This window comes from Xiphophorus maculatus, chromosome 9 (assembly GCF_002775205.1).
Source record: "Xiphophorus maculatus strain JP 163 A chromosome 9, X_maculatus-5.0-male, whole genome shotgun sequence".
Classification (NCBI taxonomy): Eukaryota; Metazoa; Chordata; class Actinopteri; order Cyprinodontiformes; family Poeciliidae; genus Xiphophorus; species Xiphophorus maculatus.
This window is the reverse complement of record NC_036451.1, coordinates 4,546,652-4,565,989: the sequence shown is the minus strand read 5'-3', so window position 1 is coordinate 4,565,989 and position 19,338 is coordinate 4,546,652. Positions and strand designations below refer to the sequence as shown.

The 19,338-nt window shown below is 35.8% G+C and overlaps 2 protein-coding genes across 2 annotated transcripts; both read right to left on the bottom strand.

The window, feature by feature from the left end:
• Positions 1–4,172: 4,172 nt before the first annotated feature.
• On the bottom strand, positions 4,173–6,278 carry LOC106699759 (cornifelin homolog A-like). The gene is made up of 4 exons (XM_014470553.2): positions 6,239–6,278; positions 5,134–5,197; positions 4,828–5,015; positions 4,173–4,670 (listed from the first exon to the last, which is right to left on the bottom strand). Exons 2-4 carry the CDS (start codon positions 5,189–5,191, stop codon positions 4,548–4,550), a joined length of 369 nt encoding a protein of 122 aa, XP_014326039.1. The 5' UTR covers positions 5,192–5,197; positions 6,239–6,278; the 3' UTR covers positions 4,173–4,547.
• A 3,800-nt stretch (positions 6,279–10,078) lies between these two features.
• On the bottom strand, positions 10,079–15,300 carry ttc22 (tetratricopeptide repeat domain 22). Its single transcript, XM_005803914.2, has 8 exons — positions 14,947–15,300; positions 13,831–14,131; positions 13,549–13,604; positions 13,340–13,455; positions 12,663–12,781; positions 11,731–11,892; positions 11,048–11,200; positions 10,079–10,969 (listed from the first exon to the last, which is right to left on the bottom strand). The coding sequence occupies exons 1-8, from the start codon at positions 15,207–15,209 to the stop codon at positions 10,433–10,435; spliced, it is 1,707 nt and encodes a 568-aa protein (XP_005803971.1). The 5' UTR covers positions 15,210–15,300; the 3' UTR covers positions 10,079–10,432.
• Positions 15,301–19,338: the final 4,038 nt, after the last annotated feature.

Genomic DNA, 19,338 nt, shown 5'->3' with positions numbered 1-19,338 from the left:
TGTTCTTAGTCCAGATGCACAAATACCTGCCTCAAGCACTAGACGATCAATCAAGTCAACCAGTTTAAGCACTTTAGGCAGGGGTGGAAATAAAAAAAATTCTCCACCAGCCACAGCGCCTGGTAGAGAAATTTTTTTACCAGCCACTTATACATTTCACCAGCCATTGTTTTTTTTTCTTTCTTTCGATTACAAACCCCACAAGTACAAGCAAATTATAGAAAATGTATTATTTATTCTTAACTCTATGAAAACCTATTTACTGACAATAGGTTTACCATACAGATGTACATATACAGAATAATTTAACCTAAAGCATTTACACCTCAACAGGGTTGTAATGCAATAAGTTAATTTGAAGTAATTACTAACAGCAAACTTTAACTACACAACCCTAACATTCTTGCAATCATGTTTTTAACATTTCCAAATTCTGGCAACAACTGTCCCTGATAGTATTTATTAAAGATGTGTCTAGTAATTTTTTTACAATATTTTTAAATTGAATCAATAGCTGTTTTCTAACTGTTTTATTTGTTTTCCCTTATTACATTTTCTATTGAAATGAACAATTATTGCTAAAATATCTCAGAACGTGTTCATTATTAATTCCTCCGGCCATCATCATTCTTGTGCTACTCCAGAGTTTTTCTGACTACCTGGCTTAGTGTTAGCTAACCCCTCACACACACCTGCCTGCATGAAACTTTTTCTTTATGAACATTTTCACTCCTTCTTACCGGGCAGCAGCAGCTAACCTGAACTCTTCCTCAATCTGTCCCTAGTCACGTCTCTCTCATCCTCCTCCTCCGACAATAATAAAGCCCCTGAATCGCTAATTCCCTCTCCTACTGAATCTCCTCCAATGATCAAAGTTAGTTTAGTAATTAACATATCGGTTAGTTTGACACATTCTTCTGAATGGGCTTCTGCGCTTTTTAGCTTTTGTCATAGTTTTTCTGACTTGCCCCGTCTCGTATCCGCTCATTTTCTCGGAATCTGGTTAGCAGCAACCGTTAGCTAAAATGGCTCTATTTATAAACTTAGAAAGGAGGGGCGTGCCAAGGAGGACTGAGGGATTTCATTGGATAAGCCCAATATCCGTCAATAAAATCAACCAATGGGCTGTCGCGGTTGATAAAAATTAGATTTAATATAATTTTTTTGTTAAATTATAATAGTGTAGGGCCGCCAAATATGGACATTATGTACATCAGTCTTGTCTCCAGACGGTCAGTCCTCCCCTGGACAGAAGTTCAAACTGAATGCAGCTTTTGTTCTTTTTTTTTTCTGTTCAAATTGTCAACCCGCCACAGTGCCTCCGATTTACACGCGACTTCATACTTTTGCCCGCATTTAGCCAGTGGCGGCTGCTAATTTCCACCCCTGACTTTAAGGACTGGGTGATGCGTTCACTTGTTGGTGAACTCCCTATTAAGGGAGTGAACTTTATGAGTGAATTTTATGAGAAATAGGGAGTGAACTTTATGAGAAATGTTATTGAAATGTTCTTAAAATTTTACTCTGAACTTTTATATGCTTCCTATTTGCTTGTTTCCATGTTCAAAAGTCTGGCAATCACTTCAGAATGATGCCACAGAATGTTTGTGGTATGAAGCCTAGGCGTAAATTCAAACTGGTAGACTCTATTCATCTCACCTCCAAAGCAAAGGGAAAAAACGTTAAAGTACAACTCAAAACCACTTCTTTCTCCTCTATATCAGTGCAGCTGTGCATACTTGTTGCCATAGCAACTGACAACGCCACAAAAAAAAACACTCAGATATTTCCCACACAAAGAACAGAACAGTCAGTGTGTCACTCTGCTTTTAGGCTTAATGTTTATTTTGCGATTATTAATAAGTGATTGCTGTGGTACGAGGAGAAAACTCTAAATATATCGGTGCACTTGACTGTATGGTTAGCTCGCTGTTACTGTATCTTACTCTGCAGTTGTGGAGTCACAATGTCTGGGATCATGAGCGCCCCCTGCCATGAGGCAAGAGAACTGCCTGCCTCACCTCGAATCTGTTCTCTGCCATTTATGATTGCTCTTCAGCACACGAAACACGTTGGTGACAAAAAACACTGAACATTATATAAATAAGCTAAATTATGGAAGGTCAGTTCATATATTAAATGCTTTTTTTTTTACCATTTTATTTTCAACGTACAGGAGGAACATGCTCTCGTAGAATGGCAGCCAGAGCAGTTAGCAAGAGGTTGTGCAATCCCAGGTGAAGCTCAGCTCTCTGCTGCCTCACCGGCTGCACTTCCGAGCATTTGAATGGGAAAATGCGAAAATTCAGCGATTTTATAGAATAAAATCGCTTTTATACTACAAACCACAAGTTTATAGTACAAACTACAAGGAGAAAATAGCAATATAAATTATTTATCATTATATATTATTTTTCCATGATGACCCCACGTCACTGCTCCACCCCTCCTCCGCCTTCAACTCGTGGTTTCTTCAGTGTCCATTCAGTCTTCACCATCCTCTCCACCACCAGTGTCCGGGCCCAATGGGGGAAGACGTCTCTAATCTTCAAACACAGCGGCTGTGTGTACCAGCTCAACGTCTTCCTCCTGGGTCAGAGCGCCAAAGACTTTAATTTGTCAATTAAACTTTCTAATACCACTCTTTTTGTATGAGTCTTTCCAGGTTGAAATGATGAGATGCTTTTCAACAGTTGAGTTTGGCCAAAAAAACAACCCCTCAACAACCACAGCAATAAGAGAAACTCTATTGTCGGTACATTTTTTCCAGAAACATCAATAGCGTATTGATTTACATGTGACATAGTCATAATTTTCCAAATTTTTATTTCCTGTTCCTTGTAGTTGAAATTGCTGTTTTGTTTTGCATATACAACTTCCTGTTATAATATTTAAAGATGGTGATGATTATTTTTTCTTTTTACTCTTTCCACTTTAATATATAATATGTATATAATATGTTTTTTTTCATTTTATTGTTTAAATTGGAATACGTATAGCGATCACTGTTTATTAAAGCAGCATGTTGAAGACTCTATTTATGTGGCCCTCTAGAGTCTAAATGGTCACATAAAAAGTTGTGGCAGATCACATTTGGCCCCCAAGCTTTGAGTTTGACACATGTGATATAAGAAGTTTTACATTATGCCTCATCAAAAACGATACCATTGTTAACGGGAAACTAAAGCTAAAAAAATGTCTTTCCATCTCTGTGAAGATGATTTATTTATATTCTGGTGCTCAGTGTTCCAAAAAAACCCTTTCTGTAAGTCCTGTCACAGTACTGATAGGAGTTAAATGCAGTACTGTGAGGCTGCATTTTTTGGTTGATGTGAGACTGTACAATGCCTGAGATAAAACAGGCCTTGGCAAAATCTTCATACTCATTTAATACTGTAATACCGATAATTTAATCACTGACAAAGTCTTGAATGTAATGTAAGCTGCTGATTTTTCTGATTATCAGAATTAAATTGCATGTTTGTTTGAACTATTGGGTCCCATATTAGGTTAAAAAAACTGTTTGCTCTTGTATGAGACAATGTTAAAACTTTTCCAAAGTAAAATCTTTTTCTGAAATCCTTCATTGCCACATAATTTAAGTAACCAAATTATTACTTTGCAGTTAATCTTTAAAAAAAAAAAAAATTGCTAAATCTATTAGAAATATTTAAAAAGTCAAGAACCCATAACACCATTTCTTAAATCGGATCCAACTGTGTGGTCTCAAACATCAGTCTGATATCTTGATCATTCCTGGTTGGCTCATAGAACCACCTGGCTGCCAAATTAGGTTCAACATTCATAGACAACTTGTATCATTACACTTAAAACTGTAGACTCCCATTTGTTGGAGTGTCTAGAAAACACTGCCACCATGTGTTCATTAAGCAAAATTACAATAACTCTTTGGAAAACTCTTCCAAAGTTAATTGAATTTCCCAACAGTACAACAACTTTATGATTATATACGAGCTGATTATATACAAAATGTGAACTGAACTGAATTAAAACCAGGAAATCACGATTGTTGCTGTCGACAGGAATAATTATTTAATAGCAACAATTACTCCAAGAAATGAAACTAGAATTATAGACAGATAACAACAACCAATAGATATTTACTATTGAATGCAGTTATATTGAAAAACCACATATTTAAAAACATTAATCTGTAATATTAATATGATGTCAATTACAAATATTTAAAAAGTTTCATTTTCAACAGAAACATGAACACACCACCATTAAAAAGTAAACTTTTTTTTCTTCATCCTTCATCTCAGTATTAAATTTCTTATATATATATAAAAAGTCTGTTAAGACTTTAACACAGGGTGGAGTGGATCCTATCATAAACTGTACCAAGCAAATTCTGATGTTCAAAGGCCAAGATTGTTTTATTTTTATGTATTTAAATCCTATGCTTATTATAGCCACAAGAAAACTAAAAACAAATTCTGTTTAGCTATTGAGACATGGTCAAACTAAAGGCGATCACTGTCAACCAAATTTTGGAGCAGCAGTTATAAAACCTCTGTAGTTTTTCATTTCTTAGGCTGGTTCACGACAGCAGGGGTGTGATTGCGATACTTCAACTCCCGATGCAACTGGCACCAGGAGCACCACACACAGACGCAGGACGTGGCAATGTCCTTACAAAGAGAACCCTGTGGGGGAAAGAAAACACTTGCTGTTTTACTCATTGTTGTATGTAAAACTGCTTGAGGTGAATTTCTTAAGCAGTTGGTCGAAGAGAAAACTTTTAAATCATCATTAATGTGGGATGAGGAGCTCATCGGCTCATATTTTTTATTTTATTTTTACCTTAATTTCATATTTCTGCCGAATCCCGACTCGCAGGGCTAATCCTGCAGGGGGGACACACAGAGGTATCCCAAAAGCAGACGTCACAGCAGGGCTGCAAATATCACACAGTGGAAGACAGTGGTTCTGTCCAAAAAGTCCTGACACGGTGCAGGCAAGACAGGGGCAGCACCAAAAACCATAGCAACCTGAAAAAAAAAAGTTGAAGGCAAATATTCTTAAGCATATTTACTTAATAAAATAATGAAGAAAATTAGGGTAGTAAAAAGGTAAATTTAAAGCTGGATTAAAATGATTAATATTTACAAGATTTTATGTCATCACAGCAGCTGAAGAGGCCAGAGTTCCAGTCTTCTCCAGCCATCTTTCACTAAACGTTAGCCAACAATGGAAAGGAGAAAAGTAAAAGCCAGAGGATGTCAAAAAATGTTAAATGCAACACATATTTATTATTAAATTTCAAACATTGCATTAGATGTTCTAGTCCTCTTGACTATGAATATCTGAACTGGGGTCTCAAACAGCAAATTTTCAAATCAGGATCTGAATCCCTAACTAAACACATCCTCTTGTTGGTGTACCATTTGTGAGCTAATGTACGTCACACTCTCAGAAAATCTGTACCCACCGAGTTTTTAAAAATCACAGGGAGCCAAAGAACACAACAAGTAAGGAAAAAGAAAAATAATGACCCTTAGCATACAGGTCAGAAATGAGGGATATTAAAGGATTTTGAGGAATATACAGCTCTGTCACGTCTTATGTGTGACCATTTTTAACTGTCTGGAAATTATATTTTCATGTTCTATGAGTTCCCCCAAGAAGTCAGATAATAAATACTCAAATTTCAGTTTCAGACATCCAGCATGTTGAGATGTTCTCATCAGAAGACAGCACAGTGTTGCATCAGATTAGGTGGTGTTATCACTTCATCGCATCCCGCTACATTGAAATTAATTGTTGTCAGCCAATGAACTGACTCTGAACAGGTGATACAACATGTGATACAACATAGAAATCAAGGAGAAACCAGGTGTCTGTTTTTTTCCTTGATTGAACTTCGTGACCGATCTAATTCCTTTATATTTTGAGAAATTGAAAAGATAAACTTTGGTAAAATAAACCTGCAACCACACAAGATTACAACCACACTATAAGACAAATACTGATTGTATTTTAACAACCAAATATTTAATTTAATATTTTTATTTAATTATTTTGTTTTGAAATTTTACAAATAGGTGCAGTTCTAAAATTGTTTCTAATGTTACTGCTAATCAACAGCAACTTTTGTCCTAGGTTTTCAAATTTTACAAACCTACATTTTAGGCAAATTTTGTTTTCCTTTGCAAAAAAAGAGATAAATAAAAAAAGAGGCATTGGATATTTTCACAAAGAATCAAAATTTTACCTGATGAATCTGGAAGCCTTGCTGTCAACCAGGAGAGTGCTGAAAGGACTGATTGTGTGGGGTGTGGCGTCTCAGGTATTATTCAGAACCTTGAGGGGGGGAACACACAATGCTGCAGAACCAGAATTCTTTACAAGGTACGTCCAGTGTTTTATATTTCTGCAGGTGTGGTTGATCTGTCATCAGGTCAACAGAAGCTACAGAATGTTATCCTTTACAGAGAAACCAACAATCACAATCAGAGGTAAGTTTATTTAACAATCATTTACCTTTCACACTAGATTTTTGTTTCTACTACTTCTGTAATCTTTTGTTCTCTAAAAGTCAACAGTTCACTTCTACCAAGACATTCAAAGAAAGTTTGATTTAAAAAGGAATAATAAAAATATTTATTGTCCTCATGGTGATAATCATCATAGAAATTGTCCTAAATATTAAGAATAGTTTATCAAGAATGGTAGCCAAACATGTCATTATGAAGCCCACATGACATAAGAGAGATGTGTTCATGTACAGTTGAGGAAATAAATATTGAGAAAACATCAATGTCTGCCTTAGTAAATATATTTCTACTGGCCTAATTAGTAAAAAGAATCACATCAAATATGGGTAACAACCCTGGTAAGATACTGCACTAGAAACACAAAAATACATATTGGGTTCTTTGCAAAGTTCTTATTAATAGAGGTTACAGAGAATGTTCAAGGGAGCACTGTTGGGCCATAATTATTTTGTAGGAGAAACATCATTTTATTATAAACAGCCATGGAAAAAATAATCTTCACAATATTTCTAACAGAGAAATCACATGAATATTTACAAGAGAAGTCCAAGAGCCCAGTGGCAACTCAGAGAACAATGTTCAAACCGAAGGATTGGCTGCTAGGGGTTTAGTAAATTCCACCTTGATTCTGTGATATAATGCCACCTGTGCAATAAAATATTTTTAAATAAAATTTCCTCTGTGCTAAATATTTCTCTGTCAACTCTTAGCAACATTATAAAAAAGTGGAAGTGATTTGGTAGAACACTAGCTGAACTATGAAGTTGCTGGCCTAGTCAAACCACAGAGTAGGGTCAGTGGATTCTGAGGCATGCTATTTTCAGAGGTCACAAACTTAGCAGTCACTGAACATCTGTTGGTGTGTTGAGGAAAAAATAAATCTCCCTGGTTTCACATGAATTTATGAATGTGCTTCTAAAAACTGACTCTGATTCCATGAAAAAGTGTTTTTTTGTTTTTTCTAGCTGTCACAAAACAGCTCAGCACAGAGTAGTACTTTCTCTTCTGAGGAAATATGTGCTCAAGTTAGAGATAAAGTAACACTTGACTCAAAATACAACTCAAACAGGTCAGTTGGAAAAACCTCTTGTCTGATCAACTTTAAGTTGAAACTGTTTTTTTCCCAGCCAACCCATTTTCCGCTGAATTCTTGTGACTAAAAGCCCTTCCTGTTTCAAATAAAAGGTGTGAGGAATTATGTTATGATGACTTTGGAGCTGCAGTGGTAGAATGTTGAGTTTAAAGATTTGTCTGAGTTACAGTTAGTATTAAGATTCAGGATCTATTACCATTTGTCATAAAACTGTAATTTTTTTTGTTTTTGCAAAAATGTATAGTGAAAACTCTTGAGCGCTAACTTTTGAGTTGTTGATTTGCTTTTCTGATTACTGGTTACTAATCTGGTTGAAACTAAATTTTAAATAATGGGACAGGTGTAGCCCAGAAAGCAGTTGGATAAAATCACAACTTTATTTTTCTTCTAGTCCAGTTAAACTAGTTTAACTGGATCAGGTGTGTAGGCTGCCTTGCTTTTACACATCTTGTCCACTCTTACCACACATTTTCTATAAAACTAGGATCAAGGACTCCTACTTCAAAACATTTCCACTTTTCATCAAATATAATTTATTTTATCGAATCACAGTGAAAATCTTCGAGAAAAATGAAGTTATTTATCCCTGGCAACTCAGCTTTTCTTTTGGTATTGATTTCCGTTTTTTGCACCAAAACCAATTCACATCTGCAACACTGGTCCTTTCTCCTTCGCAAACAATATACTAGTCACAGGTTCTCATGTTATGTTTGCAAAATGATTTTGAACCATTGAATGGGGCACATTGAGGCATAAAGAAATTGTACCCATTGTACAAAATGGTACTTGTTCATCATTGAAGTCCACAATTACATTCCTGATGTCTTCCCTTATTTAGTTATTTTTCCATGTCACACAAGAAACAGTGTGTTTGAGGTGTGGCTTACATCATCTCCACACACAGGCATACAATCGCGTGCCTCACATGTTGTAAATAAACTCTTCAGAACTTTATATATGATTTGCCTTTTTTAAAGGTGCTGTAATCCTACTGTTTTTAGACTTCTGACTAAAAGAAATTAATTTTAAAAAATCACTCTTTTTTCCTGTTGTATAAATCATTTTGATCATCCCAACTCACCTAAAAGTCCGTTTATAACCTCACTGTCTATTGTTTCATTTTTCTCATCAGTGTAATTTATACACAGAAAGGAGTGCCAGGACAAGAACAGTGATTTCTTTGGTTATGCATTACAAATAGAACTGATAGCTCTGTTTGCAAAACTGCTCTCATCTTTGTGCATTTTGGATTTTTGACTGTTGATTGCATGAAAAAAATGAAGGTGAACTTGGCTGTTGATAACTAAATTGTTTGTCAAGCCTTTTGGAATGTAGATTGTCAGGTTTAAATGTTTATCAGTTGTTAGATATGTCCTCTTTACTGTTACAGTTATGTGGAATGATTTTCAGTTTTTAGCTTGTAAATACCTATTGAAAGACTTTAGATTCTCTTATTTTGACAGTCCAATGTTATTGTCAGTTTAGGAGCATCATGTTTCCTGAGTAATATGGAACTTACTTCCTTTGCTCTTCTGTCATCTTGTCTGTATTAAGTGTTCTGCCAAGGTAGCATCTTTGTAGTTCTAAATGCCAGCTCAGGCCTATGAGCGGCACCATGGGCCAAAACTTACACACTCTCTTACGCGTACTATCAAACCCGAAAACATTTTTCAGAAGCTGACACTCGGCACGATGTCATGACCGACTTTCATACCAGTAGAAAGCCAGTCTATTGGTATGGCTGACTTTGCAAGGCATTCCACAGCTCTCCCTATGGATTGCTATGGCAGGCCCCAATAAGCTTGTAATAAAAAACTTTGTGTTTGTTGTGTTTCTTGCAAATAAAATCTGTAAACAAGGTGATATGTTGATTATGTTAACCAAAGAAGCAGTGAATGCCCCTATGGTAACTCTGGAGGAACTGCATATTTTGTTTTTGTTCCTAAAACAAAATTTTCTGGTTAACTCCACCAATTTGGCCTTACTGATGGCTAGCAAAAAACATCCCAATCTCCAAACAAAAGGCATATTAAATCCAGTTTGCCACAAGCTTGAGAGCATATACCAGTAGGTTTCGTAAGATGAGATCAAACTTGAAATGCATTGTGAGGCACATCAGCTTGAGAACATTGCTATTGTAAAAGATTGCGATGGCAGCATCATGTTTTTGGGATGTTTTTCTTTTGCTCTGAAACTGGTAGGAGTTGACAGGAAGATTTATGGACCTAAATATAAATACAAGCCAGACTTTATAGAAAATTGTTAGGTAAACAAAGTTGTGGATATGCATTTTTGCCTTTTTTTGGAAAGTAGATGGAGCAGGACAATGGCAAGACATAAAAATGTTTGTTGACTGACACTTTCCATCCCATGTGGCTGAGCTGGAGGTATTTTGCAAAGAAGAATGTGGTTGTCCAAAATGCTGATTCATGTGAGTTAAATATAATTACAGTCCATTCTTCAGATCTTTATTTTCTAAAACAGATTGAAACAATGCTTCTTTTTCATCCACTTCTCAATCATATGATATGCTGATCTATGACATAAGATCAGTAAAATGCTTTTTTCTATGACTGTAAGAAGACAAAAGATAAAGAAGTTGAAGGGGCTTTGAATACTTTTGCATGGCACTTTACATACAGGTTTCTAAGAATCACATTCAAAATATATTTTTCTTGTTTTTATCCTTTTAATGAGATTAACAAACAGAATAGTTAAACGCTTACTGAGGACTGCCAAATGTCTGAAATGCTTGATTACTTTTTGCCTTTTGTGTTTTCTTAATAGTCATTTGCCTTGGTAAAATAATACTATTGTTTCAAGTAATTGAAAAAGACCGACTCAGAGGTTTTCTCTCAGCAAGCTGTCTGGGCACAACGGTTTCCAGCAACCTTTTCACCAGGCCCAAGCGTCCTGTCCTGATCAGAGTCTTGGACAACTCTGTGACCTCTTCTGTGTGTGTTCTGTAAAGAGCCCTGAGTTCTGATTTTACAGTATCCTGAGGATATCGCTCTTCTGCCTTGTTCACCCACATCTCCAGCTGAGTGATGACAGAACTAGGGTCAGAACCTTCTTGCATAAATACATTCAGGAGCGTCCGTAGGAGGCAGTGCAGAGCTGTGGTGTCAGTGCTCCCTGGCCTCTCTAACTCCATTGCCTGCTTGAAGCACTCTGCAGCATTCTGCTCTTCGCCTTTTATTAAAAGGCAGCGTCCTCTGAGCACATGGAGGTCTGGTAAGCTGTCTCCTGGCTTGAACTGCAGGGCATTGGACAGACTCACCAAAGCATGGTTTATTGAGCTTTCGTCCACCATAAGGCTCTCTTGGAGTGCATCGACTCCCATGTAATAGAATACCTAAAAAGAAGAGCGTGAAGCTGTAAGTCTGTTTCCAGCCTATGTCCCAGACCCTAGTCATCATAGTTTTAGCTTTACCTGTGCCATCTCCAGATGAGTCCTCAAACACGGACGTACTGTCAGCACCCTGTCCAAGTCTTTTCTAGCTTCAGCTAGCTTCTGGCGATCTGGAGCTCCTCCTATTCCAAGTTTTGCATTCTCAAGTTCGTTGGCATATAGGACGACGTTAATCTAAACAGAGAATATACAGTTGTATTCAGGAAATGACAAGACATACTCTGATGAGGCTCATTTGTCAGATTAAAAGTACATTCTTAAAATAACAACCTTTAATGATAGATGTTTCACCAAAGTCACAATCCAAGTTTTTATTTTTGGTTTGATACTAATCTTTACAACAGACTATTGGGACCATACAAAAAAATAATGAAAAGAAAAAAAACAAAATTACAAGAATAAAGTCATAATATTACAAGAATTAAGAAGTACAAGAATAAAGTCAAAATATTGTGAGAATAAAGTTGTAAAAAAAATATATCTTTACAGTTTGAGGGTTTTTTTTCTTAATTTTCTTAACGTGGTCCTAGTTTACCAGGGATGCCAATAATTTTGGAGGGTATTGTACAAATACCACATACTGTAGGTATACCTATTTTACACTCAGTTATTATGTACAGAGAATACACTAAAACCTTCTACTCACAACTTTATATGACGTAAATCACGAAATGTGTTGAGTTAATGTGTGTCAGATGCAATACCTTTGCCCGTGTGCAGTACGCCTGCCAGTTGAGCTCTGGATCTGGCAGAACATTTAGAGCCATGTTGCAGATCCCTGTGGCCATTTCATGTTTGCCCAGCAAAAAGATAATTTTGGCAAGAAGGTTCAGGATGATTGTATCATCACTAGCCAAATCCATGGCCTGAAGAGAAAGACAGTTCTGTTAAATTTGGCACACAGGTGGCAGCAGCAAATGCTAATGTCTGAATTGTACTGTAACTTGGCTAGAATACATATAGTAGATTGAAATCATATTATTGTTAACTGAGGTTAACAACAATATAACTAATTCATTTTTAAGTGCATTGTTCACTTAAAAATCTGAACAATTCACCCTTGGTAAACATCAACAGTATGAAAATTAAGGTTATTTTGTTTCAGATTGAGATAATCCTCCTATTAAAGTAAAACAACATAGTTAAAGAAATTGCTTCTTTTGCAGTATGTCACATCAAAATGATAAAAATCAAGATAACTTTGATCTCAGTACATCTTATTTTTATAAGGCATGGAAAGATAATAAACTTTATTTAATGAATAATATTTCTCTGACCTGTTGTGAGACCTGACATAGATTTTTTTGATTGTTATTTTACCAACATATGTATGATTTATTGGTTGATGTTGTACCTGATATCATAAAGCTTTATATGACTCCTATGTCTTAGTAAAATGTCAGCATGTAGAATTCTGTTATAACTGTCTTTATTCATTGATGTCTAAACCAAAGCAACTCTGTCAAAATATATGTTGTATATGAAGATAACATGTTGAAAAGGTAGTAATGTAGGAAAAATAATAAATGTAAGACATGTGGAATAACTAGTTGAAATGACAACATGTCAGAATTTCTGTTTGTCTCCTTTTTATTGGATTGTATTTGGTGAGGTTTCCAATTCTGAGTTTACTTACGGTTCCATAGCAAGACAGGGGATCAGAGGCTGAGAAACCACAGTCATGTATTGACATGGGGATGGAGGAAAATTCGTCCTGTCTTTCCAACATGATGCCAACGTAACACCAGGCTAAAGCTAACAAGAGACATCACAATTAAGAGTGCTTCCTCACTTTCTATGGAGCTATTTTGGTGAAACCCCCTCCCACCCAAAAAACAATCATGGCATCTCTAAAGAACAAATGAACAAAACATTTAAGCTACAGAAACACATATTGATTCACCTCGTTTAATGGAGTTTAATGTATATATTATATATATGTTAAGCTTAAAATCTCAGAATTTTAGGCCATACATACATATAAGCTGCCAGATACATAAATTATTTTGCTTTAGAAACGTCTTTTTGCAAAAACATTCATTTTCAAACAAAATATGATTTTATTTAGCTACACATACTTTACTTCTATTTATCTTAGACTAGCAATTATCGTCTTGAAAAGGTAGCTCAGCTGAATCAATGTCATGACACGTGATAAATAATTTAGCTGTAATTAGTACAATCTATGTGATGAAGGACTAGAGTTTGGATGGAGCACCAATTTGAACAATTATTTTTAAAATGTAATACCAGATTATAGAGTTAAGACCTTTCTTTCTTCGAATTTTCATTAGTAGACAGAGACATGCTTACCTTTGTGCTGCTTTGTCTCAGATTCCAGTGTTTCCTTTAGGAGCCTCAGTCCCTTATTGTAGTGGAAGAGTCTTGAGTATTCAGAATCATCTTTGGTTCTTATGATCTGGTCCAGTCTTCAAGAGACATGAAAACTGGACATTTTAACATTTGGACACTTTGTTGCAAAAAAAATATAGATATATAGATATTAGATGTTTTCTCTCTACCTTACATAAATAGCTGCCATTTTAAAATACCAGCTTCGTTTTTCCCCGGTTGGTATCTAAAAAAAAACGAGAATCAGCTTAACACAGGGAGTGGTCACCTTGGGTCAGAATTTGGAACTGTACTTTACAAAGAGCTGATTAATATAAAATTTGATTATTATTCTTTTAAAGATACTGAGCTAAATCACAATGACAGCCAATGAAAAGAAACGGGTTTATTGATGCATGTTACGCCTTCATTGTCAAACTTTTATTGTATCTTTTTCATCTTTTATCTCTTACCAGGTGACCCCCATAATGCAAAGCTTTGCTATAAAGCGACAGCGATGACATCAGCTTCTCCCTCAAGTTGTCGTCGCTGTCCAGCTCCACGTCATATGGATACACATACGCCTGCTCAGCCAGACATCGTGCTGCTAGTAGCCTGGTCTCCTCCTGGGAATCGTCTCCAGAGTTTATTCCCATGAGACAGGAGACCTTGTCCACACATTCCTCTGCATCCACCTCTCTCCCCTGTGTGTCATACACAAAACCCAGGTTGGCCCAGGCATTGAGATTCCCAGGGTCCTCCTTGCAGATGCTCCTAAAAGGCCAGAAATTAAAGGGGTTAAAAGAAACTTATTTTAGAGCAGAACTGAATCATTTAAAATGAATCAGTTTAAATTATTCATTTTGAGCAAATGACAATAACTGTACATTTAAGCCACATTTTTAGAATAGATTCCTTGAAATCTTCCTTCCCCCAAAGTATTGATTTTAGGATGCAATGCATTCTACATTTATTGTAGAATTCATTCAGTCCTCTAAAAGTACCAAGGTGAAGCATTTTTTATGACCCTCACTTGTAGAACAGCATTATTGCAGATCTTGACGGCAGCAGAGACCATTCATGTCTTAAAACAAAAACTTAAAACAAGTTTTTTTTTAATTGAGTCTTAATTTTCTATGCTTCATAAAATTTTCTATGCTTCTTAAAATGTTATACCTTTGTTACCTCATCATCCCCATAGATTTAACCCAATAGACTCAAATGTGTCTTGTAACCCTTTGTCAGCAACATGAAATATAATTTGTGAGGTAAAGCCAACTTGCAAATGGCTGTTGAATTCTGGTGCATTTACAAATGCCGTATTTAGTCATTTTAAGGCTGTACTGTGTTTATTATGTCCATTGCAGCTTGTGACTAGTTGAAACAGAGCAGTCAGAATGATATGGGTTCACTGTTCTGTCATTTTGAAAACCTTCAATTTTTGAAAAGCCTAAAGTTATAAAATGTATTGCACACATTTCAAAGACAGGCTTTTAAAAATATGCTGGTCCAAACTATGCCCAAAGATATCTCTCTACATTAGCTTTCTTAGCTCACACAGTCTTCCAGAAGAAGTTAATGTCTTCTACCTGAATATTTCCTCAGCTCTGTCCAGCTGCTCCAGGTGAAACGCCAGCAGCCCCAGTAGATTTCGAACAGCGTACTGCAGATATCCCACTTCAACCTCCAGCTCAGCTTGCAGGCTGTCCTGTTTCAGGTAAGTGTCTCTGAATCGCAGATTCGCAGGCCCAACAGGATCACAGTTAAGATTTAGCTCCAGGTGGAAGTGGCCAGGGATGTACTGCATGTCCTCAATCAGGGACTCAATGTCCTCTGAGTTGTCTGTTTCCATGTCCTCCTTCTTTGATCCTGTTGAAAAAGGTGAGAAGATTCTGACTGTGTGTATTTTGTCTGGTGATCCTCGACACTTTGTCTTCCTTAGATTTGGTTGACGTAAAATGTCAGCAGGTTGAACAGGTTAGACATAGGAGCGACCAGGGGAGGGAACTGCTAGTTATGTTACGCAATTAAAACAGCTGACGTTAGAATTTATTTTTATTTGCCTCCCTCAGTTTTTTAAACATATGAAAGCATAATCCTTTCTGAAATGTAAAGATTTTAGTAATCATTTTCCCTTACTTAGATTAGGATCTGTAACAGACAAACCATTTGGCATTCCTTAGAGTGTATCCAGACAAGATAATTATAACTTTTGTCATCTGTACATTCTGGACTTAAGCCTTCATCTAAGGAAATTTTAGCTGATTTTGTCCTCCTTACAGATTGCATATGTTTGTGTTTGTTTTGTTGAATTTTCATACCTTCTTTAACTTTATAGCTACTTTGAAATTCCTTCATAATTCATTCCTGCTACCAGGATTTCCTTCTGTCATCACATGTGCTCTGTTACAATAGTTGACTAGTCCTTTCTGAAAACGTGATTTTTTTCTACTAAGCGCCTTTCTGTTTGTTTCTTTGTGTACATGATCTTAGGTTGTTGCTTTTCAAGCTGCGATTATTAGCCCTTTAGAATGTAGTTTTAGATTTAACTTAGCAGTTTGGTGGATTTTTTACTCAAACTAGCTTAGTATTTCACAAGCCTTTATAGTCTTATCTACGCCTCTGTAAGCTGTGCCCAAGAATGTGACCAATCAGGCTGTGTGACTGAGCAAATCTCAACAAGTGTTCTGCTTAGTTCATGATAGAATAGAATAGAATAGAATAGAATAGAATAGAATAGAATAGAATAGAATAGAATAGAATAATTTATTTATAGTCATTGCAAATGTATAATATAGTGTACAGTGAGATTTGGATAAATGACACTAAAACAAATGTTCATTGAGAAGTATGAAATCATCATAAGGCATAAAACTTAAATTGTTAAAACTTTAGGCTAAAAATCATCAGACACTGGCTGGATATTTGACCCCTTACTGAAACTTTGCTTTTCTTATTTATAATTATCTTCATCATGATTTTGGTGTTTTTTGCTAACTGCTCCACTTGGTGGCAACATTGTACTATATCACATCTTGGCTATTAAAGGTACTAAAGAAAAAAAGTCACCAATAATTATTTTAACTGTGAATCATTTATTGCACATTCATCTTCGAGGTTTCTCAAGCAATTCAAAGCAATTTAACCTCCTGAGACCCGGGCTTTTATTTGATGTGCATTTTTTATGTCTCCTTACTATTTGGGATTAGTATGACCTAATTTTAGTTGAAATTAAATTTTAGCTTTCTATGTGCTCTTGAACTATGTCAAAACCAATGCCCTCATATGAGGACAATGGGTCTGTTTTTGCATATACATTTCTCCTTGTCATTTGGGATCATAAGGACCCAATTGGCCTAAAAATGAAATTTCAGCTTTCTACAATAAGTGGTTATCTCAAAACCCAATGTCCTCAGACGAGGACATTGGGTCTATCTGTGTGACGATAAGACCATTCAATCAATGTTATTATTTACATCTGTGTTTACAAAAATGTAATGTCCTCATATGAGGATGCAGGGTCTCAGGAGGTTAAATGTGGCACACAGGTGGCAACAGCAAATGCTAATGTCTGAATTGTAATGTACCTTGGCTAGAATTCATTTAGTAGATTGTAATTATGTAATGTGACAGAAAATACACCAAAATTAAACTAAAGCATGCTTTTATTGTGTAAATAACTCAAACTTAAATCAACTGTGTCAATAATATAAGAAAAAAGTTCTGTAGAGAAAGATTGTAACATGAAAACTGTGAAAATTAATAAAACATTTAAAGCAAATCAGTCTTTCCGGTTTTCTTTTCCGTTTTTGTGGTTTAAAAAGACAAAAAAATAACATAAATCAAGCATCAATTTATCGTCAGGATTTACATTATCAATTAAGTACTGTGTAATGAAAACATATTTTGGATGACACCTAAGGATTTGCCTGTGAGAACATTCTTGGTTTTTGTAGTGAGACCAAATCAAATAACTTTTAAACTTTTTGTCTAATTTAATGTGACAAGTGTTCTGTAAAAATTTCATATTAAAACAAAACAATTTATAAGGAAAATAAAGGGAAAAAATAGAGTTTGCCAAAAGGCTGAGATCAGTCTTATTGTGCCAACAATAACCTGGATGTCTGAAACCAAAAGCAGGGCTTTAAGATGGAACCACTTTCTTCAAAATAAACATTGAAATCATGGGGAAAATAAAAATCCTAAATCTGTGTGAGAGAATTGTGTTATGACCTAAAGGAGTAAACTGTTGGGCAATAGAAAAATGTTTTAACAGTATCTATGTTTGGTATAGAAACAAAACACCTGGTGCCTTTGTTGAAACATAGAGGTGGGAATATCATGCTTTAGGTTGTTTATTTTTCATATTGGAATTAGGCTTATGAAAAACTACACAAATTTTAAGATCATTTGCTTATGCAAAGCTTCCAGATATGGCCAAGGCAAATTGTTGAATTTTGAAAGACTTTTGTCAGATTAGATGTTAGTTGAAACAAATTGCTTTCAACATGTTGGTTTTTTTGTAAGTTTGACATTTTCCCTCCAGTTTTCCTTTTGCCTGTTTTTTTTTTTAACTGGGGAAGCTGTACCATAAAAGCAGCTGTAGCTTTCTTCAGTAATTTAACATTTGATTTGTGTAATATTCCCTTCCATTACAGCAGCTGGGCTACTATAAAATGGGTTTGCTATCCTGCTGCGTTTAAATCTCTCCTTTAGGTCAGAATTAAACTCTTATAGTGTCACATTGTATAAAATGAACAACTGGACAGCCAATTCTTTTTAATTTAGACAACAGGGACATGCAGATCAACAACAGAAGCATTTCTTGAATATGCAGCTTGAAACTACTGTGGATCACCCTGGCCAAGCCCACGCAAATATAAAGCCACAATGCAAACCCACACACAAATGCTTGAGTTAAGTTTGAATAAGGCTGCTGATTCTGCAGCACAGTGCCAGATACATTTGCAAACCGAATGCACTGCATAATGTGGATACTGTAGCCCAGCCTCAGCATGTGGGTGTGCAAAAAGCTGAAAATGTTCTCCTCCATGACATGGTTGCCATGGTGGTCATCATGGATACCGGGCTAATTGCATAGTAACATAATCATTACAGGCACGTGTTTGTGCTCTTTTAAAGTCAAAGACAGAATTTTATCTTGCTTTTGTTCATACTTTCTCATATTTAAAAGTGAAATTTTCCATTACAGCAACTGGCAGACTGAACAAAGGCATTATCGGATGGAGTCTGGATAATCGCTTTGGAGTTACTTTTCTGTAATGTGGGATTATAACATGTGCTTCACATATTATAGTCTTTTCATAAACGTTCTTTGGCTTTTAAACTAACCCACTGTTAACATATTTACTGTTTTGGTGAATGGTGACTGTGTCATTTATGATAGTTAAGAAGTTGACAATAGATGCTAACAAAGCCAAATACTGAACATCGCAGTCATCCGTCCTTTAGCTTACACAACTTCTCCTGATCCACAAAACTGAACACCCAAACTCTCACAACTCCATTACCAACTCTGAGGGTAAAAGTTTTGTTCAATGTCCAAAACCCAAACTCCTTCAGAATATGAGGTTTGACAATCAGTAGGGCTCTTTTATAGCATTAGTGTGATCTTTTGCATTTTCCCATGTTAACATATATTAGAGAACACATTCACTGTATGGGGGTTTAGCCTGGTTTCAAAGAATTGTTGAAAATCATTTGATAAAAATGCATCATGTATTATGCTGTCATGACAGTAAAAAGAAAGTAACTGGGATACAAAATTTGTCTTGTCTTTGTTATCAGAAAGAACAACATCCTCCTTCAAATCCAGCTGTGGTCATTATTGCGTCAGTGGTACAGATACGCATTTATGGCTTTTCATCTTCTACTGCAGCATCCTACATCCATTTGGTGCATTTAAATCTGCAGCTGTCAGCTTCTTATCCGCAGTTAGGATGAGTGATCACAGTAAAAGC

Coding starts and splice junctions, on each gene's coding strand:
- LOC106699759 (XM_014470553.2), bottom strand. CDS start 5,191: ATGGCTGGAGAAGACTGGAACTCTGGCCTCTTCAGCTGCTGTGATGAC. Junction 5,016..5,133: donor CTGTGATGACATAAAATCTT/GTAAATATTAAT, acceptor TTTTTTTTTCAG/GTTGCTATGGTTTTTGGTGC. Junction 4,671..4,827: donor GGCAGAAATATGAAATTAAG/GTAAAAATAAAA, acceptor TTTCCCCCACAG/GGTTCTCTTTGTAAGGACAT.
- ttc22 (XM_005803914.2), bottom strand. CDS start 15,209: ATGGAAACAGACAACTCAGAGGACATTGAGTCCCTGATTGAGGACATG. Junction 13,605..13,830: donor TGCATTATGGGGGTCACCTG/GTAAGAGATAAA, acceptor GTTTTTTTTTAG/ATACCAACCGGGGAAAAACG. Junction 11,893..12,662: donor CCCTGTCTTGCTATGGAACC/GTAAGTAAACTC, acceptor CTTTCTCTTCAG/GCCATGGATTTGGCTAGTGA.